Source organism: Channa argus, chromosome 20 (genome assembly GCF_033026475.1).
Source record: "Channa argus isolate prfri chromosome 20, Channa argus male v1.0, whole genome shotgun sequence".
Taxonomy (NCBI): domain Eukaryota; kingdom Metazoa; phylum Chordata; class Actinopteri; order Anabantiformes; family Channidae; genus Channa; species Channa argus.
This window is the reverse complement of record NC_090216.1, coordinates 1,270,811-1,295,569: the sequence shown is the minus strand read 5'-3', so window position 1 is coordinate 1,295,569 and position 24,759 is coordinate 1,270,811. Positions and strand designations below refer to the sequence as shown.

Sequence of the window (24,759 nt, the reverse complement as noted above, 5' to 3'; positions counted from 1 at the left end):
TAAAGGTGACACACCGATGTTAAGGCGGAGTGGAGGTGTGACGGAGGATTTAATGAGATGCTGATTTAGGTGAGAGACCAAAGAGATGAACTGGGCATCATTTTCTATAAGAGGACAGGACATCAAGTTTCCATGGTGCTCGCGATGGACACACACACACACACACACACACACACACACACACACCACCAGTACAAATTATATTTATGGAATCTGATTCCTTTTATTCAAAAATGTATTAATTTATCTTTTGGAAGTAACTAAAATTCAAATTCAGTTGACACCAGTGCCCCAGTTTTTATTGGCAGCTGATGTCCACACCTACACACTAATACAGTACTGCTATATTTAAAGATGCAATGATCAAGCAATCAATAAAATAGTACACAAAGACAGGATCAGACCTGATGCCTGAGACATGCCCAATAACCACTATGACATTTGTCATTTTATATTTCCAATTTCCAATATTGAGATTTGTAACCAAAATTCAACTGAGAAACAGGCTACGTGACGCTGACACACTGAAAGGCATCACAAAAAAAATACTACTAAGACTGTTTTTGGTTTGTTCACATGCTGTTTTTTCACCAAGCCTCTCAGATGTCTCTGGTTCTGTGTTTTTAACAGGACCAGTCCGAGGCTTTACACAGACAGCATGTCACGGGTCAAGTATCTTTCAGACACCTGTACAGTAGATTCTCTTCCGAGCTGGACAAAACTGGGTTGTGTGCGCTGGTAATTTTGGTGTGGGCTCAGATTTTCTGACCCAGTCTGCACAGAGAGAGGTTTTAGAAAGTCGTTCTGGTATTTTGAGACACCCCATAACTTTTTTATCAAACTTCTGCTTTGAGATGAATTATAAAGGAGTGAATGGTGAACTGGATGTCAAAGAAAGTAGTGGAGTCTTCTGTTAAATCATTGTACAACACTGTCAGACCTTTGTTCTCTCACAGAAAAGTACACTACTACTCCTCCTACAAATAATTGATCGGATTTTTAACTTGTAGTCAAACAAACTTATGTGGTACAACTCTCAGAACAGTATCAATGTTACATACCGGAGATACTAATGGGCACGTTACCTCAAGAGATGGTTTGTAATACATGTAACGAGGGGGGGGGGCTGTGTTTAAGAACCTTTTTAATATCTCAGAATTTAAAAAATATATATAACTTTTAATGTCCACACTAGAGAAATCTATCATTATCTAAACCACTTATCTCATTAAGGGTCATACAAGAACTGGAGCCAATTCCACACTGGTCAGTCTACAATAAATTACTTGTCAATCAACTAAAGATAAAATGTTTATATAGACAATAATAATTTAGAACTGCCAAATTAGCACATGCAATTTTCTAAAAATATCACAGAACTTAAAACACTTTATAGATATGAAATGTGCTATATTTATTAACAGCTAACAAAACCGTTAACATGTTACTTAGGGATGGGGTGGTGGGCTTCTACGTCCAACCCTCAGTGTAAATGAGTGAACATTTAACTGAAATATTAGACTGTTTTACTTTACCTCCAAGATTTGTTGTTGAAGAAGTGAATTCTGCTAATCAGCTACATACATACATACATGTTCCCCAGCAAACAGCTTCCACAAGCACAACATAGTATGTAGTACATCCATTAAATGGACGACTACATAACTGACTGGAGATACAAAAATATAGAATTATCCTACAGCAAGATCTCATTGGAGCAGCCCGTACCTCAAAAGTCACAAGCACAATAAAAAGACTTATTCAGCCAAATAACTGTCTGCTCCTGCATTAGTGACTAAGACAGAAGTTACACCAGCAAACAGCATAAATAAATTGTTTACTTCCTGGATCCTGTCATCTTTAGGGAAAAAAGCAAAAGCAGGTGGCAGCCCATCCCAAAAACTAAATAAATAAAAATAACAAGCACCGAAGCCAAATTTAGGTCCAAACATTTCAGGTTTATAATTTAATCAAATAATCCACTGGGTTTGTCATTTCTAATAAGTCTAATAAGGTCAGACTCAATTTAAGAGTGTGACCTCACATTTTAGGCCTTTAAGTGTACACGGATAGATGGCAGTCAACCAACTGAAATCAAACCGTTATGGAAAAAGTAAAAGTTTGTGCGTGTCCACTTAAATGCTGACGAACTAAGGAATCAGGGCTTTAATAAAGGCAGGTACATTTATAGCACAAATAATCCCACATAATACATTCGTGTGACATTTATCCACCGCTGATACTGTCACACGGTCAGCAAACACTGACATTTAATCACTGCATCAACATTAGCCTCACACATCTGACAACACTTTCTTTTGGGCGTCATCTGTGAAAATCTGAGCCAACCAGGCCACTCGTTATACCAAGAGCAAACCAGCCTGGATATTTCCTGACGTCACTGGGAGCTGATCTGAGATTTGATGATCCCTCTTCAAAGAGAATAATTTTACAAAGATCATGATGAGAAGTGGGGACAGCTGAGATTCATCTTCTTTCACTTTACCCTCCTCTCTGATCCTCTAATGGTCTTGCACTGGATCTATACTGCATGCTCAGTCAATCTGAACCCTACCTGTGCCTTAAAATAAAAATAAATGAATCACATCACCTCATCCTGGTCCAAGTATCAGGCCCTGGGACAGTCAAAGCATCAATTTAGCATCAGTCCGGATCATGCCCATCTCCAGTGCCATTAAACTAGGATGAGGCACTGAATAAGAATGTTTTTGGAAGGGCGATTGAGTACAGGTATGTGACTGAAGGTTTTCAAGCAGCCACCTTCAGTCACAGGTTTGTGATTGAATTCAGCCCCTGAAGACCAGAGTACTAATACATATGCCTCTCTTTCCAGTTACAACATTGATCTGCTGCACCTACAGCAAAACTCCGACTCTGCCACACCTCTCAGCCAGTAACAGGACCAAACCTGGTCTGACGCCAGACATCAATTGCAACTAAGAGAGGAAGTTCTGGTAATTAGAAAGTGATATTTTTGGCTAGTCTAAGCCCAGGACACGTCCTGAAGGTGAGTAATGGCCATCATTGAGTGAACAGTGGGACAGGATGAGTCAGGGATCAAGATCTATTAGTGGCCACTAATCGGTGTCTCACACTGGGTTCTGGGAGACAGCCAGCTGGACGACTGCTGGCTCTGCTTTGTGCTGTGTCACAAGGCACAAAAGGACAAAAAACTAAAACAGTAGCGAGTGCACCGAGCGGCAAATATTTGTATGCAAGGTTTAATCTCGAGCAGTCAAGCCTGCCAGGCTCAGACACAGAAATGGTTAAATCACTTATATTTCCCTGCGCACACTAACGTTATCTGACTGTCACTCTTCTCACATTCTGGGAATCTCATTTCAAAGTAAACTCTTCAGTATTAATATATGCAACACAAAACATTTGAGCTGCAACTAGGGCAGCCCTGAGTCTTTGAACTCTGATGAGCATGATTCATTTATAAAATAAATACTGGGACAGAACATCAGCATCTCTCTGTATAAATATCAGTGACTGAGCCCCATTACTTGTGTAGCAAAGATGAAATGCAATAATTCTTTTAAGTATTGAGGTAGAGAAGGGAGAAACATCTGTTGTTTTTCTGCTGTATGGAACATACTGTTCTGGTCCAGGGAGGGTACTAAATACCCCTGGTTTAGGAGGACTTCAAATTATACAATGTACTAATGTAATTTAGTATGTAGGGGTACATTTGTGTAGCATCTATTAAAGGATGAATGGCAATTTTTACTAATTAATCATATTTTAAACAATCCTCATATAGACAGTACAACCAACATTGATCTGTCAGTCTGCATCCTGGATTTAATACAACAACAATGGGGACACAAGCCAGTGTCTTCTTGTGTCAGTCCCAAGTCTGGATAAATGCAGAAGGTTGTGTCGGGAAGGGCATCCGACGTAAAACACAGGCCAAATTAAACATGTAAATCACGACTTCCACACCGAATCTGGCTTCCATACTGGATCGGTCGCGGCCCGGGATAAAAATGACCACCAGACCTGTTGACTTACAGGGTGCCAGTGGAAAGTGGGCTACTGTTGGTCGAGGAAGAAGGCATAGGCATATTCAAACTTTTATCAGATAGGGTGACGAGTCTGAAGCTGGAAATTCAAGGCGTGATGTTCAATGTTGTTTGAGGTTATAAACCACAGGTGGGATGTGAGTTAGAAAACAAGGAGAAATTCTGGAGTGAGTTAGATGAAGTGGGAAAGACATTGAAGAGGATAAATGTGGAAAGGCAGTTGGTCCAGATGTTGTTGGAGGCAGTTGGAGTGATGAGGATGAGGACATCAGAGGGACAGCTCATGTTAGATGTGTTGGAGATAAAGTCAGAGAGGCCAGATTGAGGTGGTTTGGACATGTTCAGAGGAGAAACTGAATATATCAGTAGAAGGATGCTGAGGTTGGAGCTGCCAGGCAGGAGGTCTAGAGGAAGAGCAAAGAGGAGACTTATGGATGTAGTGAGAGAGGACATGAAGTTAGTTGGTGTGAGAGAAGAGGATGCAGAGGACGGAGTTAGATGGAGACACATGATTCGCTGTGGACACTCCTGATAGGGAACAGCTCCAAGGGAAAGAAGTCTGCATCCTAGACTTGCTCATTCATTTGTACCATAGACTTTTATTGTTGCCAAAAAAATGATTAAAAACACATCAGCCAAACTTACTGCTCCAGTGGATCATACATATCTTCATACCAAAATACTCGGTCGAGCTATTCTTTTATTGTTTTTCCCCAACAGAAATATGGACCAAATTCTCTGCTTTGGAAAGTGTAACAAAGTTGTAGCACTTTAACTTTTGAACTCTCTCCCATTGGAGGAATGACATGTGGACACAGTGGATGCCTTTAAAAAGCAAGTCAACCCCCACATGCTTAGATCTGCATTTATTTAGCTGTTGCATTTTAACTTTTTATGTTCTTTGCATGACATTTAATTGCTGTTACTATGACAACCTTTGTGACGTTCTGCTCTCAATAGGTAATACATAAATAAAAGCTCTCTCCCCCATCATCCATCTACTGACCACTTTGACAAATAAATCCTCACACTCTGAGCTGGTGTCAGGTTTACTTTGGTTAAAAATAAATTAATTAAGTTTTAAGCAGATGGTGTTCATGAGTCTAATTCATTTACTGAAGCTGCTTTTTAGCCAGCAAAGGGTTTAAGAATATGCTTTGCAGATGGTTTGCAAGTCTGATTTGCAGATTAGCGTCTCCCCAACAGGCAGAATGTTACTTTAATGGTCATAAGTCAAGTGGTATGAGGAAAATGGAGACAGCCAGGCAATTAACAAGACGGATGTGGTCTGAGGAAAAGTAAAGCAGGAGGGAAATCCACTCAGCTGGGAAGGCACTTTCAAAAGGAGCTGGAGTCTGTCTGGGTGTTTCTGCAGTAATGTCTGGCTCGGCTTGTCTGTAGATTGCAGAATTTCAAAGCTTACAGTTGCCGATAATAAAGTCCCACCGCCATAATTGCCAAGTGCTTAATCAAGCAATACAATACACAAATCCAGAAATAGCCATCGGCCCACATATCCAAAAACACATTCCAACAATCAGCAGCGCTGTTCTTTTACCTGGAATTTCAAGGTCAACCCACGCAAGTCAATTTAAACTTGGGCACTGCAAATTCATGGATGTGTAAAGCTTATCCAGTACAACTCCCTCACAGCAGGGACACAAGCAGAAACTTTTCACTGTTTCATATATGAATCGTAAAGTCTAAACTCTTCTCACTTTTCCTTCTCAAACCCACACAATGATTCAGTTCAGTGGCTTTTCAGCCCAGTCCACCATCATTAATGGAGGCAGACTCAGACAGGCTGCAGTCTACCACCGTATCTGCTTGTTATCCCTGATCTCCTCCGTGCTGCTCGTGTTCCCCGTCTCCTCTTAGCCCTCAGCATGTGAGGCTGACAGCTCAGTGGGCTCCGAGCCAGAGCTGATACTACTGTCTGCTGTAGGTCAGCCTCCCTCGGGGGCTGGAAGGGGCAAACACACAATCACAATACGGTTAACAGGAGGCCGTGCCCTAGTGGCTCGGCGGGTCATGTTTTCGCAGCACTGTTGATGTCACATCTTTCTCTTGTACAGCTAACAAAGAAAAAACACAAAAGGATACACTACTGAGAGCTTCATTCATCAACCATGATGCTAAAACCACATGTACACAGTGGCAAAGACTACTGGGCTCAGCATCTTTGGCAGCGATCGCTGCCACGTTTACTAAGTGGCCACTTGAGGGCAGTTAATTGAAAGCACTCTAAGAAATGACACGATGAGGTAACAATACTCATTTGTACCCATTTGTGTATTTCACTGATGAGGCTCAACTTTTTTTTAATGTTAACAAATCTTCAGAAAAACCTTTTGCCCTTCAAGAAATTCATACTATCACTACAGTACAGTGATGCGAGTACAAAAGTTGTACATAGTACAACTGGGGGGTGCGAACACCAACAGGTTCCAAACCAGGGTTTTCACTGGGTTTATAGAAACACAAATGACCTACACTTTTTAACACAACACACAAATGATGATAGGGCCATGAACAACAAGTGAGGGAGAAACATCCATCATAGTAGGGCTGTGCACTATGACGACAGGTCGTTTTTCTATCGCCGTACGATATATCAATTCAAATCACACGCTCTCCTTTACTTTAGTGTGTCGCAAATCACATTCTTTTTTTGGCAGTAGGAGCAGCTTTCAGCGACACAACGTGAATATACAGGCACTGTAGCAAACAGTGTTCTGAGCTAGCGCTTCCTGTAGCTGTGGATTAGACCTGCACAAAGGTTCAGGAGGAATTCTGGACCATCACTCCTTACAGAAGTGCTCTTGGTCAGATGTATTAGTAGGATGTGTGGTGTTAAGCTGATCTACAGCATCTCCATTGGGTTGAGTTCCAGGCTCTAATTGGGCCACTAAAAGGACGATTGTCTACATTTCTCTGGATAAAGTTGGGAATACATTTTTCTGTCTACAGTGATAAGAGGTCCAGGTGCAAAAGGTGCAAACCTTTTTGGATGGTGCTTTCTTGTTGGTATGCACTTCTCTTTTAACATTCCTACCATCATTCATCTGTCCACAAGACATTTTCCCAGTTGTGTCGTGACTTGTTATGGGGGTCTTTCGCAAACTTCGATTGTGCGGATTTATTTATTTTTCCTCCGTAGCGTCCTGCCTTGGGTCCCATGACTGTTCAATGACCTACATATAGTTATGCCCAACAACAACAACTCCTCTGAGATCTTCTCTGCAGGGCACGGCTCAATCTAAATGCTGAATATTCAAGGTAGGTCTAAACCACACTTCCATCCTTGTTTCATTGGTTGGACTTCAGTTGAGGTTTAGTGCCATCAGAAGCCTGGTGTTGCCTTTACTTTTTCACTTCATCGTGTTACTGGATGTGTTTGCAAATTGCAAACGGTGCCATTGCTTTTTTCTTTCACGTGTACATGATAAACAAGTACAAGTTTATCTTTTCCTTTTTACCAATCAGCCAACAGTGTGGTGACGGAGCCCATATTTGTACATTAGTGTGTTGATCAGATTGCCTTCATTGCATTACTTTGTTTAAACAGCCTTTAATCTGGCCTCTGTGCTTGTGTTTGCAGTATGTGGTTTACATTGATTGTCTGTGGTGCTGATCTTACTGCATCGGTTTCTCTGTGTTTTAAATATAATTTCAATTTACAAAAGATCTGATAGTTTCAAAATGAAAATTGACTAATCCGATTTTGGGCAAAACTAAAATGATGAAAATAACCAGGGTGTTCTTTGTGTTCAAGCCGAACGCAAAGACTCAAACACTGACGAAAACAGAACTGCGGTTGTTTTAAAAGGCTCTATTAGAACAGTAAGAGTTGTTTCTCATCTTGAAGCTATTTGTCAGACAACCATGAATCTTTGCCAAATATCAGATCAAAGAAACCTGAAGAAAAACGTCAGCAATGACTCAGATAAAAACTTCATTCAGAGGTGCGTTGCTTGTTCTCTCCAGGCCAGCCCAGCTTAATTCCCACATATTCCAAAATGAGAAGGCCCCTGCAGTCTTGAGATGTACAAACTGATATCAAACAAGCATCAAAGTGAATTCTGAAGACCCAGATTCAGACTTACTAAATCCTTGTCAAGGGAAGAAAATAAGAAACGGGTACATCCACTTGAAACCATTTGCGAATCATTGGTGTTACTCTCATGAGGTTTGGTGCAAACACTTGACACACCTTTAACAAAAAAAAAAAAAAAAGAAGAAGAAGCCTGAGAGAAACTATGTGTTCCCACCAGAGAACAGCAACCCCGTTTTTCCCTTTGCACACTGATTCTGTGACAAAACAAATTAATTTCACAAGAATGAATAATCAGTTTGCACGTCCATTTGCATTTCAACTAACTACAGCTAGTCCCCAGAGCATGTTCAGAACATATAATTATCAATATGGCCCTCGAGAGAAAGAGAGCACAGGAGGAGCGAGCAAAATCCAGAGGAACAGTTCAGGGGGTTAAATGTGCCTTTTAAGAACAGCTTTTGACAGGGCCAGTCTTTGTGAAGTGTCCCACTTACTGATCAATAGGTGTGAAAAAGGAGTGAACCTGCTTTTTACATGAAGGTCAGTGCAGGTTAACCGGCCGCCTGCCGCATATTTTCACTGCCCTACATGACAAACACTGCTCAATTTGGCTTCTCTCGTCTCTGTCCTCTAACTTATCTCCCCGTTTCCTCTCCCTCTCTTAATTCCTTTTTAAGTTCTCTTGGGGCTATGCATAGAAGCTGGATAATCTTGGTGCATGCAGCCTGCAAGCGTCTTCTGCAGAGAGTGAGTGGCTGGATCACTACAGTGACAACCCATGAAAAAAAATAAAAAATCTGCTGCTGCATAATGTGGCAGTTTCTGCAGAAATTAACGAACGTACAAATCGTACCTGGCTTGTGGTCCTGTGCAGGATGGATTTCCCCCTCTGGCCGAGATCTACATGGCAATGGTGTGGTTGTGTGTGTTTGTGTGTGTGTGTGTGGCAGGAAAGAGTGCCGTTAAGGAGATGGGGAGAGTGCACAGTGAAGTGTATAAGGTTGGAGGCAGGGTACTCAGTGTGTGCTGAGAAGGAGCCTGTGCATCTCCCTCCCTCCTTCTCAGAGAGTATAATCCTTTCCACAGTCTACGGGGACGAGCTGCAAATGAACCAGCTCTCGCTTTGCCTCGCTCTCCCTCCACTTCCCTCTTGTTCTGTATCTCGACTTTGCACATGAGCCTCAAGCTGAACTACCCTCCCCATGCTTCCACCTTGCAGCAGATAAGCCAGAATTGCATAGAGCAGGCTTGCCCTTAATGACTGCTCCAACTCCACCATGCTTTTTCCCCCCTCTACTCGAGTCTTTACAATGGCACAACGCCCATGTTTGTTTGTGCTCCTTAGTGTTTACATCCTTACTCCAGCTGTGCTACTTAGACGTGATCGTTCATTGTTTGCACAGGCATTTAAAAAGCCATAATGCTGCTGTCATGTCCGCACTGACACAGTATACAGTCGGGCTTCTTTGTGCGGTGGCTTCAACTGCATTTGAAGTTTTGTGTGCACTCATTTCAGGCAACACATTGAGATGTGCTATGCAAATGTAGATAGTGACTCAGACTATCGTTTATGCCATCTGGAAATGTCTGGCAGTACATGTAAAACAGGCTGCATGTTTATAAAGACTGAACAGCCTACGTTATGTGATAAACCCTATAATTCTGACATCAAAGTTTTCATAATGTGCTTGAACGATTTTTCAATGTTTTAATGTTAAAAAAAGAAAAGGTCACTTCACTGAATGACTTACACTATTTAACTGATCATTTAGTGAGGTAGAGTTTAATTGTAAATTCAGGATCTTCATAATGTTACTGAAGCCAATAATTAGATCCACAGAAAATGTTAGTGGAATTTTTTGTAATGAATGTTACAGAATGTTATAGAAATCTGAATATATTTGGGTTTTAAAACTAGTTGGACATTTACACATGTATCCATCCTTCATCTTCCCCTTATCTTAATTTATGTTGCAATGGAGGCAGCTTCAGCCAGACCGACATCCCACCGATGTTTTCTGCAGGGGAGATCCCAGAGTGTTGCTAGCTCAGAGGAGATATAGGATGAGGCACCAAGGAGACATTCTTACAAGAAAATCCCCACAAATGGCTCCTTTTAAAGAAAAGTAGCCATGGCTCCCCCTGGATGTCTGAGCTGGCAGCCTTTCTCTAAGGCTGAGCTGGTCCAAACTGATCCCAGTTTGGTCTACAGCCACACAAACTCCCACCTTGTATGGTCAGCAAAGAGCCCCAACTTCAAACCATCCAAAACCTCTGTGGTGAACAGCAAAGCTCACTGCCACACTTCTCCAGCATCACTGTTCACTCATGATCCTGTGGTTGAATGGAAAGAATCTTTGCCAACCACTACTTTCTACTGATAGAATATTGTTTAACCCACCAAGTGACAGTGTGAGTAATTCAGAAAAACCAGAATCTTTGTTGTTTCCTGGAAACAGACACTACTGTCACTAAGGCTGCAGCCAGCTATTTTCTTTATTGATTCATCTGAAAGACACGGCCTATAAACAGAATTACTGCCTCCTAGTTAGTTGTATGCCTACACGAAAATCAATCTAAAATCAACATGGCTGTCAAAAACCAATCCGTTTTAAAAATGTATGATGCTGAGAATGTATTTATGACTTTGGCGATGGTAACATCACACCGTGGTCTACAGCTTTTCAGTGAAAACTACATCCCATCACTATGTGATCAGGTGAAGCAGCTCGTTGACACAGTACTGTGCAGAGTTTCCGAGGTTTACTGTTTAAAACTTCCTGTTCTGGGAATTTGGTTCCTGCTGTTTTACTGATTTCCTTTCTTTTTTACTCAGATCTTCTACCCAAGTGAAAGTATAATTTCCAGTGTGGAAAAGTAATACCTTCAAATTCTACTTAAAGTAGGCTACTAAAGGTACATTTAAATTGATACCAGGTGAATCATCTCAGTAATCTCAGTATTGTTTTTGTTTTTAAACGGTGGTCTACGTATGGAGATTCTTATCAATCATCGGCGAGAAAAGAGACACACACCTGCTGAATGTTCCAAATTAACTGCTTAAGTTTGTATGTATTCATTTCCCCAAACACATAATGCTTCCGTCTACAATCTGTCAGAAAATAGTAAAAGCAAACGGTTTGTTCAACTATAATGTTTAAAAAAAATAAACAGGCTTAATTTGAGAACCTAAAACACAAATATATTTTGCTTTAAATCTAGACTAACAGACAGAACAGCGAACTAATTCCCACTGACCTCGGTACTGTAGTAGCATAAGAAAATACCTTAAACTAAGCTTTCAATGTTCTTCCTATAAATACCAGAATGGTTGTGTCACTGTTGCCAAATGAGGATGTCATGGCAGGTGGAATTAGTGTATCATCATTACTTCTGCTCCGGATACATAGTATGGAGCCTATTCATGTTATTCACTTTCACCGCAATTCACTGCTGCAGAGCCAATCAGCACCATACAGAACAAATTGGTTGTGATGTTAAGATGTGTTTATTTCCTGCAGCTGGGCTTACACATCCACACTGTGACAGCTATATCTATCTGCATGTGTCTGTTTCCATAACGTGCATCTGTGCATGTTTAGACCAATTTCCTCTTCCTTCATGCCCACTCAAACACTCCCGATTCCTAATTTAGACAGAGTGTTTTTCCCCACCCACACACTCGGCCTACTGTGTGCATCCACGATGCTGGAGTGCTCCAACACGTCAAACCTTTTGCCTCTCCCTGATGGCTGCAAGGTGGAAAAGCCAGCCCAGCTGATTATGAGCATGTCAAATTGGCAGAATATCTCAGCATCACACCCATCACAGTGCTCCATCACACCCAGATAGCTCAAACAGATAATAGCCCGCAAGGGCGCTTGGACCCATTTTCTGCTTAGTGGACGAGAGAAGTGAAGAGGGATGGGAAGGGGAGAAGAGGAAAAAGGAAAGTCAGTATTAGCGATGTTGTGATAGGAAGAAAATGCTACTTTCAGCAGAGCTAAAATCAGATAGTGTAGACGGAGACAGGAGGAGGGAAGAGCCCTATATTATTGCAGACTGCCGTTGGATATAGGCTTTGGGCCCGGGTGGCAGAAATATGGAGGCAGAGGCACACTTGTCATCCCAATGAAATCATTCTGCTAGACTGCTGAGGAAAGCGAGAGCTGCACAGAGATGAGATCCCACGGTCTGTGAATATGTGTGTGTTGTGGAGGAACAGAGTTTGCAACTGTGATTGTGTGCAAGACATGGAGAGAGATGAATGGAGGAGACAGTAAAGAACGCGGCGGAAAAGCAGTTTGCTGATTAGATGCGTTTGCTTATAGCCATCTTTTTCACCCCTCGCACAGATTTCTCTTTTAAATCTGCTTCGTCTTCTCTCAACACCATAAACAGTACAAATCTCCCCAACACACATGTTCAGAATGTACCATTAAGGTTGTTTTCCAGAAACTCTTATCCAAACCAACTTGCATCGAGTCCAAGGGTTGATAACAAGTAGGCATCACTGAACAGGAAGCATGTCCTGTGCCCTGACAATATTGCAAAAGCATAAAGCAAGTGAACAGCAGCAAAGGGTTAGAAATGAAACAACTGCAAAGAACTGAAGTGGATAAACAAGCCGACTTAATGTCAGTGATGTGGCTGTATTCTGCACAAGTCCATCAAACTAAACCTCTGCTATGTATTACATGAAATTCCAGACTTGTAAAGTTGCTCACACCATCCATGGTTTAGCATTTATTACGTCACCATGTTGCCTCTACTGACACGAGCAGTGATGCAAACAGCAATAATTTATTTTCCAGTGATACAACCTCACATGGCTGATACATGGTTAATAAAAATGAGATGCTAGTGGATGGACATTAACTGATGTAATGTGAGCTTACTGCTCCATGAATAGGCCAAAGGATTTATACCGACAAAAATAAACCATAACCATTTCAGTTGAATTATCGTTTTTTATATTCTTAATCTACCGGAGCAGCAACTAAGCATTAGTGTTTCCTTCACATTCAATATATCTAGGCTACCCAATGTATTTATCTGTTTGAAAGAGCAGTTAACTTGGACTACTTCCCCTTGCTCCATCAGGCCTGTAGACTTCTTGTGTTCTTCTTAAAATGGCAAACAGAACACCGGTAATGATAATGCCATCATTTAAATTGATGATTGGACCCTGCTGGTGCCAAAGATTGTCTATGTAAAAGTACGAGGTATCGTTCAGCTCTCGATACACTGCATTTATGCAGAAAGAGGTATGAAAAATAAGAGGGGATGAAGCATCTCTGCAGTCCTCAAACCTGTCGAAACAGAGAGAGAAAGCAGCAGCTGATCTCGCATCACTTCAGAATCCCATCATGTAAACTGTTCATATCACGGCGATAAATCAATGAATCTAATTGTAGTTCAGAATCAGGACTTTCAATAGCCCACTGTGGCTTGAGATGATTTTGTTGTGAATTAGTGCTTTGTACATAAAATATTTAATTGGCTGTCAAAACATAGATGCACAATCTTGGTCCTCATGTTCTTGGAATCATTTTAAACGTTGGAGACGGAAAACATAGCTTCTGTTTAATTAAATAAAGGCCTGATTGGAGTGTTACTGACAAACAATGCCAGTCATTGTTTTATCAGTTCTCCACCTCCACCTTTCAAAACTACGTCCAATCAATTCGATTCCCTGCAGGTTTAGGTTCAACATGGAACCATGATTTACTTTTTCATTACACCTTTAGTGCAGTTGGATGTGAAATCATTCAGTTAACATATTTAAAATTAAAACTAACAGTTGTGCAGAAAGTAAAAGGGGTCTGAATCCTTTCTAAGTGTACATATATGTATATTAACGACATATTAACTGCAATAAAACTTTCCCAGTCCATTGTCTCCTCCTCCTCCTCCTCATCTCTCTCCCCCTCACTGCCCCTCTCTGCCTCCTCTCGTCTCATTACAGATACCCCATTATTCCGGTGGACAGAAGCTTTTCATTTGAGTGTGTGATTGGGGTTTCAGAAGGCCTATTATGTATAATCAGTTAATGAGTATCTTGTTAACTAGTGCTCACTGTAATTCAGTCATCAAGGGCATTTGTTATGTTTGCTTTTAGAGGACACGTGTCAAAGCTGTCAAGGTAGCTTATGAGATAACGAGCAGCAGGAGGTCAGAGCTGTCACATAACATATGTAGAAATACAACAAAAGCCTGCACACATTACAAATATTGAAATACATGATGCACGAAGGCAGACAAAAATATGCATATGATTAACTGTAAGTGTTTGAATAAATGTTGAGTGTCTTTTATAGCAGGAAATAACAGCACCCAGAGTGTAAGCTTCCGGCTTTGTGTCATTGCTGCAGTGCCAACACCCACTGAATTTCTTTCCTTGTCCTTGGTTAGTATTAATTATATTTTCCTCCAATCAGCTTTTTAACACACAACTGTAAAGCTACTGACCAGCTTCAGCTACTGGTAGTCTACACTTTGTTGCTTGTATTTAATGCAGAGAGGTAAGTATACATGAAATGTTATCTGCTCCAGTCCAATTCAATTAAAATCAGTGTTTCCCCAACACTGGTACAAGCGTGGTGGCCCCACCATGCCAACGAAACCCCCTGCCATGCTTACACAACAGGCAAAGAAATATATTGTATGTAGTGATTTTATGTTCACGACCAGGCTGCTTCTTTCTACCGTCTAGCGAGCAGCTACAAAGGGATCCAGAAGGTGATCTTGTTAATGTTGTGCCCAAATTTCACTGCCCGTTCTAAATCCACTCCACTCAACCAGAACCCAGCTGAGTGCACCCGGCCGTTGTAAAGGGGCAGACATTGTTGCCTTACTAAAGTTTGATTTGTCCACTGTCGTCCTTAACAGCACCATTTAACTGTCCCCTCCTCCCCAGCTTGAGAGCAGTGGTAGAGTAGTGACGTAATGAGTGAAGGAAGAGAGGGAGCAGCATTAGCGAGAACAAATACGTAAACCTCAAAACGACCTGTGGTCGTTCCACAGCGCTCATGTTCTGAAACACAAACAAACATGGTCACACCTCTGCAGAACGCTGCAGGAAGGACTTTGAATGAACCCAACTGAAGTGCAAATTCTCTTAACTTAAGTTTAATATGCAGAGCAGTGACATTAGGTCTGACAATATGATTTTGTGCTGCTAAACCAATACAAACATTGTCTTTCATAACTGGCAGGAATATTCTGTTGCATGTGCCATCAGCATAAACAAACTGTTAGAAGAGGAATCTCCCGGGGGGCTTTAACTGAGGCCCCCAGTGAGACAAGGAGGATAAATTATTTGCATGCAATAAATACATCTTATTAATATTCACTTTGATTTGAGCCTTACATGGAATTTACCAATCAAAGATGGGCATTAGAAATAAATACCCCACATTCAAGGGGAAACTAAAAATGTGAAAGTTTAACAAGATTAAAAGGTCTTTATTCGTGTCATTGCTAATATGTAAACAAAAGGAAAACAGGCAAATTAACAGCACCACAAGTCTTCAAAGAAAACACAACTCAAATATGCAAGTAGATTCTGAAAAGTGAAGGGCTGCATCCCAGACTGAGAAGAAGAGAGCATGGAGAACTTTACTGCTTGGTGGAAGAGTTGCAGCTCTACCAGTTAGTTTCAGACATAGTTGATGCACTTAGCTGATTTCTGATCACCATACTGCTCAGGGAAGTTAAATAAGTGCTGCCGAAATGTAACAAAACCTGAAGGCATCTCACACCATTAAAGCAGAACAACAACACACAGATGTATGTATTTAGACATAAATGTCTATGTAATTATTCTGCAGAAAAAACAACATTGCCAATAATAAATTTTCACTTATAATGTCCAGTAATCACAATTATGTCAGTTATCAACAGTCAAGTGTCACTGATACAGAGCATGGATGTAACATGAAATTGGATATTAAGCAGCTATTTTTAAAAAATGTTGAAAGAGTGTGACGAGGTCATGATCTCTCTTCTGTCAGACACTTTTTACCTGTGACTTTGCAAGTACTGCAAGCTGATTTTGTGCCCTGACGTGTGACAGTAATAGCATCTGCTACACCGAGATGTCCCTGACATAATATCCCTTCCCTCTGCACTAGAAACACCTGAATATGCTATTGGAACAACAACATCACAACCCCATGACAATTCTTAATGCCCCATCTTGTCTTAAACAAATGTCTCAACAACTCAACTCATCAATGCAGCACATGTGCAAAACAGATCTGCTTGTTTAATAGTGCTGTGAAATCTATCCAGAGCAGAAGGGTTGGAAATGTAAAAGCTGCAGCCAATGAAAGACAGTTACCAAGGATCAACTGATTGGATGCAATGATTTTGAAGTTTTCACTTGCACAGTCCAATAACAGCACAACAGTTTTTTCTTCCACTGACATGAGAAACCCTGTCATGCACTTTGAAGTCTGTCCAAAATACACTCATTTGAAAATAATCATTTGCCTTTAGGAGTCTCCATCAAAACGAACGAACCCAGAAATGCTTTATTCTTCACAGAGGCTTCGCCAGGTTACAATAGGTTTGTGCTTCCGTGAGAAAATACATCACAATGTCTCTGTATTTGTCTTCTGCCTTGCACTTTCATTGTGATGCGTCATAAATTAGTGTCATTCTTATTGTTTACCATAATTAATCAATAAGTAATCATCACAGAGCCAATCTGTGTTGTAATGAAGTTTCAGTACATTTCTCATAACCACAGTTAGTAAAACCTATCAACTTCTAAATTGTGAGCAGGGCACCACCTAAGAAGAAAGCAGAGGACACTACTCCTCTGTTTCTTTAAAACGGTGGAGACAAATGAAAAGGAGTAAGAGAAGCTGCAGAGAAGGAAGAGAGTGGTGGGGGGTCAAATGTCAAACATCACTCAATGGATTATTTTCATACAGAATTTTATTTCAATGTCGAGAAAAATTAAGTGTAGCAAGAGACGTCCACAATGAACAGCCTGTTTTAAACTGGGGGGAAGTTCTAATTGCAGGTGGCAGCAACTTAAGTGTTTTAAAGTTTTGATATATTTCTGACTTTTTTTTTTTTTTTTCATGGATTGTTTGTTCTAACGTCCTCTACTGAGAAATAATTGGTTTTACTTGACCCTTTAACATTAAAGTTACTGATCAAAACAGTCGCCACTGTAAAAGTCCAAGAATGAATCATTGGAAAACTTTTAGAGTGAATAATCTATCATTCATAATGCATCCTTATAGCTCAACAGACTAATGGAGCACGACGTGTTTCATCATGACTATAAATCAGTTCTGTGGTGCTGTGGCCTGTTTGACTTTATCTTATAATTGTACCTGTGATGTCAGAATTCAACCCTTTATGCCACCAACTATTCCAGCCCAGAGAAGCCCAGTGGACATGATGCCTCATCTAAGATAATTAAAAAAAAAACACTTCACAATACAGCACAACAGCCTCACATACACAAATATGGACAACCATCAGCAAAATTTCACACCACTTCTCCTCTGTCGGCAATAAAACTCCTGGAGCTCAGGCTCATTCTCCATGCCAGGGATCAATTTAGTAGCTACTGGCCAATGATAAGGACGCTGTGTGTCTGCATGTGTGTGGCCTTATCTTAAAAGATGTGTATAGTTGGTGTGAAAATAGTGAAGGATACATCTACTATCCAGCCCTTTACTGGTGCAGAGGAGTTTAAAATGAGAGCACATCACTGCCAGGCTGCCCACATTACAGGACCAGAGGTCATTAGCAGCACTTTATGTCCAGCAACTGTCAATAGGAGAAGAAAATGGCAACGGCTGCTACTGAGAAAAATGTGACAGTGCTTTGCAATTAAGCTGATATATTACAGCAGCCACCACTTCTCTTCGCTTTATTTCTTCCATTTTTCGTCCACTTTGTGTGGAGCCTCTAAAGACTGTAATACTGAAATACGGATGACACAGACCCAGACTAAACATAAAAGGCTTGTCTACTTTTTTTTTTCCCAAAATGCCCTTTTCATGCTTCTTGTATCCAGGTTTATCCCATAACATTTGTCTATGAAGAAAACAAGTACTTTTTCTTTTAGAAAGGTAGAAAAAATGACCTTGAGCAACTAATGATTCGTGACAGTCATCAGCATCAGCAGCAGATATATTCTATGAAAGTTATTCTCCAGTTGCTTTTTAAAGTTGTCACATGTAAACATGTGTAAGTGCATGTGTCTAATGCTTGATTCTGCAACAGAAATACAAGCTTAAAAGGTAGAAAAGGTTTTGCAGATTAGGAAAAAAACAGGCAAACAAACCGCAGGAACATGAGCTGGAATACTGTTAAGCCACATATGTTTTCCTGCATGGTAGCAGTCTGAGGACAGCTCGGAAGAGATTAAAGTCAGTCGCTCCCTGGGGCCAAAGCAGGTCAAGTCAGAAACATTTTGAAGTGGATTGAAAGATGTTCTGAGAGTGTCCTAGAAAAAAATAATAATAAAAGGGTGGGGGAGACTTTACAGGCTTTTTAAAGCAGACAGCTCACAAAAACTAAAGTGCATTTTCATTTCAGTGCATATACAACTGCTCCTCAACATGACATGCTCCTTAAACATCTTGCACCTTTTATTATTTCCCAAACCAGCAAGTGGGAAACTTTCAGATAGGAGAATTGATCCAAGCACAGCTAGAGTCTGGCCCAAATAGACTCAAGGAAAATTACAGCCAATACATAATGCAGTGAACCACAGAAGAGAGAGAACTGGCAGCATCATGGAGATTTAGCAAGCAATTAAACCAATTAACAAGCAGCTGTAGTGGAAAAGAGAATTATTACTAAAGTTTTTTTATGCTTTAAAAACTGATGCACATCTGCACCATTAAAGATTTAAAATGACTTAAACCATGATTTTATGTGGTGAATTGTCAGACGGGTTTCATTCATTGTTTTTATAGCTGAAGGTGCTACATTTCAAATTATTTGTTTAAGCTGAGCAACAGTTAAGATATTGAGTTTAGCATCATGCAAGAAAAAGAAAAGCATCAAATCAAAGTGACAAAGAAGAAGCTGGAGGCAGCAAAAGTTTGAAAATCTAATTTAAAAAAATATATTCAGTTGATAAGTGAGTTAAGTGACTAACTGTGCAGCTCTAGAATGATGTGAAAGATGAGAACATGTCAGCAGCTTTAATTTCTATCCAAGAAGGTTCTAGCAGAAATGTGTAATGTATAAAATGAAAAATAAGTCATTAGTCAGTTAAAACTTTAACATTTTCTTCACATTTCACCAAAACTATCAAGTCTCTTGCCACCCAAAGGCAGCATTTGGTTATCTGCAGTCTTAGTGCTCAAAACAGAATTTTGTGGAAACGTCGTTTTGAGTCATAAAAGTCATCAAAGGAAGCGACATTAAGGATGAGAAAGGATCAGAGTGCAAAGCAGACATCCCTGAGTCAATATTATCTGGGCCTCACCGTCACCTGATGGCTCTGTGTGCTCCGATGCTGGCACCTTCTGCTCTGCAGCTTCCTGTCTGCCCTACATCTCTTTTACTCTGTCTCCATCTTCCCTTCCATCTCCTTCCACATGTCAACAAGTTTGATCAGGCTGACATGGGAAAACTGCTGTTTGGCTGCTGCTCCTCGGCTCTCTGACAGATCTTCTACCCTGTCGCTTTCTCTTTTGCTCCCCAGTCACTTATGATTCAAACACACTTGATCTGCTACCCACCACCACCCGCCCCCCATCAAACCCTCCTGGGGAGCTGGGGATGGCTCTGGCATGTCACTGAGGTGACATGACTGACACAGTCATGCGGCACAAAGAGATAAGTTTGAGAGGTTCAAGGGCAACTCCATATTCTGTGTTTCAAAACGCTGTGTTCAGATTTAATCCTCTCAGCGATTTCCAAGTGAGACGTGCAGAATCTGACAGGCTTCATATCGAACTGAATTTTAAGATAGCTGGTATTTTTCCAATCCTGTCTCCTGCCATGTTCAAGACTCTTTCGTCTTTTCTTACTCTGACACAGATTTGTGCAGAGTGAGTGTGTTGTAGGGTGAAGAGGAGGGTATCATGTAAATCAATACTGATTAAAGCATAGTGAAGACCTCCATTTTTCACTCTGCCAACCAGTCAGTCTGCGAGTCTGCAAACCCGGTTGGTGCATCCTGTTCATGATTATTAAAGTAAATCACAGAAGTACAGGACTCTGAAAGATCTACGGGTTTATCCCTTGAACAACAGTTTAATAAAATGTTTGCTGCCAATTTAAAAGGTATTTCTGTCTATATTATGAATATAGTGTGTTGCACTACTGAACGACCCAATAACATGATGTAGCTCACAGTGCAAATTGTAACTCTAGCATTTAATAATCCAAAACACAACTGAATTCTGTAAATCTCCTTGTACAACACAAATATTGTAAATAAATTGTATAGGCATCATTGTGTGTAGACATACAGAATAGCCAAGTACTGTTTATTCAATATTGAACATTTTGTCCACGTCTGATTATGTCACGATACAGACAAATGAAACAGGAGAGAAAGCAACATCAAGCATGTAAGACACATTACTACAGTACTTGGAGTCGACACGTCCTTCATGTTAGCAGGCTATTTCTACCAACAGTGGCATAGTTGGAAACCTCTAGCAGCCGAAGTAATCTGACTCAGCCAAAGGTGAGTTGTTGTGACGTGGCGAGAAAATCAGCGTTAGGAGGCTCGGGTGGGTGGGCGGGTTAGAAATCACAGGACTTCACAAGAGACCAACGTTTGATTCGCGCGTAAAACATGTTTTTACTCCATGGCCGCACAAAAAAAAAAAATTAAAAATGTAATCTTAGCATGGCAATGGTGATCCAGTATAAAATAAAATAAAATCTAAACTATTAACTGCTTAGGTTTTGAACTGTCTTTACAGAACACCATCTCCAATGGGCCTGAGAAGTTCTATCATACACCACAAGCTATGCAGACACGAGCTCTTCCCTCTATTCAAGGGGGGTTTGATGCCCACTTTTGTAGAAACATTTTTCATCCAAAAATGTTTTAATCTAACACAGGTACACATTAATACGCTTATTTCCAAACGGTGTACAAATGTAAACTCACCTGGGACAATGGCACAGTGACGTTTTGCTCCCCCCTGTTGGATTATTAGTGTACTGCATCTGCCCAGACGCACAGTAGCAAATGACATTTTTTTTCTGTGTAAATAAAACATTGTTTACAGTTTACAGCTGCATCTGCATAACTAGCATGGAGTATGAAAAGGGCTTATGGTCACAGGTCAATACAAGAATTGAGTCCATGAGCTATTCGACCTTCACAGCAAGTTTAGAATAAAAAAATAATAATAATAAATAAAAACCAGCAGGGCAGACAAGACTGAATGCTGTCAATGCTTTAGAGATTATATCCACTATGCGAAGAGATTTACTTCAGAGAGCAGTGGGAGGGTTTAAATGGTTATGGATGAAAGAGTGTTGCAATGCCAAAAGAAAAGGGCTCATATAAGCCAAAGCTCTTCAGATGATAGAAAATCGATTTTTGATCGTCTTAATTATTAATTAATCACTTTCTAAAATTTGTGCCGTTGGTGGTATGTCTTAAAACCTGGGGACTTATTTCTGAGAAAAGTGCTTTGAAAAAAGAAAAAAGTGTGAAGGCATTGTGCGACAGTTTGTCTCACACACACACACACACACACACACACACACACCTGCTACAGCTTTACACTGTAGTATTAATCTGAATGGTTTTTCCACCATTTTCCATTATAGAACTATAACACATTGGAGCAAATATGTTAGTTATGCAAATGTGCTCGTCTTTACATTAGGCTGTGAAGATCACTGCTTCGACTATTTAAAGCCACTGGAGAAACATTCAGCAAGAAGCTTGATCTGGATCACTCTTTCCATCTCTGAGCAGCAGCAGCCTCTGTTAAGCCATCAATAGCCCTCTTTCAGGCTGCCCCAGATGCCAACCAAACTGAGCCAGAAATCAAGTCTCCCATCCACATAGGCAGTAAACAAGTGCTGCTGCCAGACGCAACCAACACCAGACACTCGCACCCCAAATCCTGCTAATATCGGCAATAAAATGCATTTTAAAAGATACATACAAAGACCCTGTGGTACTTTAAACTAATTAATCCAATAGGATACAGTTAATCAATGAGGAGCAAACCAAATTAAATGCAAATAAACCAAAAAAAAAAGCGAAAAAAAAAAAAAAGGGGGGGGATGGTTCAACTCAGTGTCCCAGATTTTACTGCAGTACTGCTACAGGAGATTTTTTTAAGTATTGAAATGAGTAATATTGAGTGATGTTTCAAAAACAAGCTGGCGACGAGAAACAGCAAGCACAGAGAGTAATGCACTGGAGAACGGAGAGCAGAGTTAAACAGTGGTAGTTTCCCAGCACGTCAGAGAAAGGCACTCAAGTTAGAAATACCTGCAACTACAGAATGGACGGAGAGAGAGGGGACATGCCTGGGAAGGAGGAATTGCCCATTCTCCGCCTGGATGCACCTGTTTTACTGTCCTTTACTGCGCCGTCACTTTCTCTTATCTTCTTTGTATCCCTTCAACCTCTTCTTTCTTCTCCATTCACTCTCTTCTGCTACTGTTGGTTCTTCTTGTCCTGTCTTCTGTCGCTCCAGTTTTATCCCCTTCTTCTCTGCAGGTCCATGTCTCAGCTTGTGGTGGAGCTGTGTCAGCGTGTGCGTGAAGCGCTTGATGGGATGGGAATGCTCTGCCTGCGATGGGGTAGGAGAGCACACTGAAGTGCAGAGGCGCCTCTAACTATGTCTTAGCATGACCACTGAATAAACTCATGTTTTATGGATGCAGAGCCCTCCCCATTCAGTGTCTCTTAAAGGGCCTGCATCACATCCTCGCTGCGTTTGATCTTAGAGGCTTCATTATACGCACTGGGTCTGAATCATGGGCTCACACGTGTTGTGGGAAAATGCAGTAGTGGATTAGTAATTCAATATCAGTGCTGCATGTGAGTTTGACACTTCTCCCTCTGCAGCTGAGGAGAGGAAGCAATTGATCGAGGGATGAAAAGGAAAAGAAGTGAAGGCAGATATTTCTCTGACATTTTCAGCAGCCAAAATAATGATGGTGATTAATTATAAATAGCGGCAAGTAAAGTGTTGCATAGCAAACACTGATAGCAGATCGTGAACGATGCTGTGTGTGATGAAACACTGCAGACGCAGCTCGTCTCCCAGTGCGTGTGCATGGGTGTTGGCCCGCGGCACAAGGATTTTGTCAAAGTAAATCGTGCACCCGCAGTGGCTGTAATTCAATCCTGAGTTGAAGGCCATGAATTAATGAGTGTGTGTGTGTGTGTGTGTGTGCTGAGGGTCACAAAGGCTGTACGTCATGCATACTATGACACCTGAGAACTGGATTTCCAGTGGTTGCAGTAAGAGAATGACCCCAATTTGGACACAAAATGCAGGACCTCAGATGAAAAGACAAAAAAAACTAAAACAGAAAGGGGAGGAAACCTTATCTCAAAGTATAATTAAATTGAATGCTTTTCAGTGATTTTCTAAATGAATCACATTTTTAATAATCTGCCTTACAGGCACTCAAATTAAAGTGAATTGCCTCTGCTCATGTTCAATCCCTGTCAGTCTACAGCCTGGATTAGCTTGTTCGTCTGTGCTGCAGACCTCTATCATTGCCTTCTTAATTTCTGGACTTCAGACAGACACCGTTCAACTTGGTGACGAGTTTCCTTATTCCAAAATTTGCGGAGAAATTGATAAAAATGCAGGGATGTAGAGCACTGTTACGGTTTGTTAATTGTTTCCAGCATTAAATGTAATGTTTGCCTGTGTGTGTAATGTATGTTTGTGATGTGTCTATGTACTGATGATGTCATTAGTGACACCGTATAGCTTTGATAGTTGCCTTTGTAGTTTACCTTTAAAGTCTGTTGACTAGTGGTCAAGGAAACAATGCAACACTATATTATCATTATGTGATGAATTGCATATTTCATTGGCCTATACTTTTAAGGAGCTGTTTCTACATTGAACTCTATTGGCTTTGATCTCTGTTTTCCAAGGAAGAGCCGGTGGAGTTGGCTGAGTTCGGGTGAAGTGTTAAGTCACTAAGACCCCGCCGGGCTCCCCTTGTGCAAGTAAAAGACAAAAGTCGACTCTTGTGTGTTATTTCACTGTTGTCGAACTGTATTTCCAGGTGTAATCAGCGCTGTTGTGGTTGTCACAACCCAACAAGTACCCAATATTGTTATGGTGCGTCCCATGGAACCACAGTGCCCCTGGTTCAAATACAGCTGCGGAGTCTCACGGCATTATTATTTAATACACTTTAAAACCCAAATTCAAGAGATTAAAACTTTAATCTTGGGAGACTATGATGTGATGAATGAAATATGCTGGTAATAAGTAAAAAGACAAATGACATACAAATGGACATGAGTGCAGCTCTGGGTGCTGACACAGCAGCTTGTACAGCACTCAGCACAGAGCCTTTGCTCCGTTCGCTTCCTAGTGGCCTTACTGGTAAATAAAACATTGTGATAAATTAAAGATAGCAGCTGCTGGGACTCGAGAGTGCAGCTGCTCATGTGCTCGTCATAAAGCTCTAGAGTGTCTTCTGTTT

At 40.9% G+C, this 24,759-nt stretch overlaps 1 protein-coding gene across 10 annotated transcripts in view; it reads right to left on the bottom strand.

Annotated features, from left to right (window-relative positions):
• Positions 1-22,865, bottom strand: part of srcin1b (SRC kinase signaling inhibitor 1b) — an 87,800-nt gene extending 64,935 nt beyond the window's left edge. For 6 of the 10 annotated variants that reach the window (XM_067488926.1, XM_067488921.1, XM_067488927.1 and 3 more), the window contains exon 1: positions 22,606-22,864. In XM_067488926.1, the coding sequence (XP_067345027.1) occupies positions 22,606-22,627 (22 nt within the window). In that variant the 5' untranslated portion in view covers positions 22,628-22,864. Of the gene's footprint in view, positions 1-8,959; positions 9,190-22,567 lie in introns of those variants that run through there. The other 4 variants (XM_067488920.1, XM_067488922.1, XM_067488923.1 and 1 more) reach the window with 3 other exon arrangements.
• Positions 22,866-24,759: the final 1,894 nt, after the last annotated feature.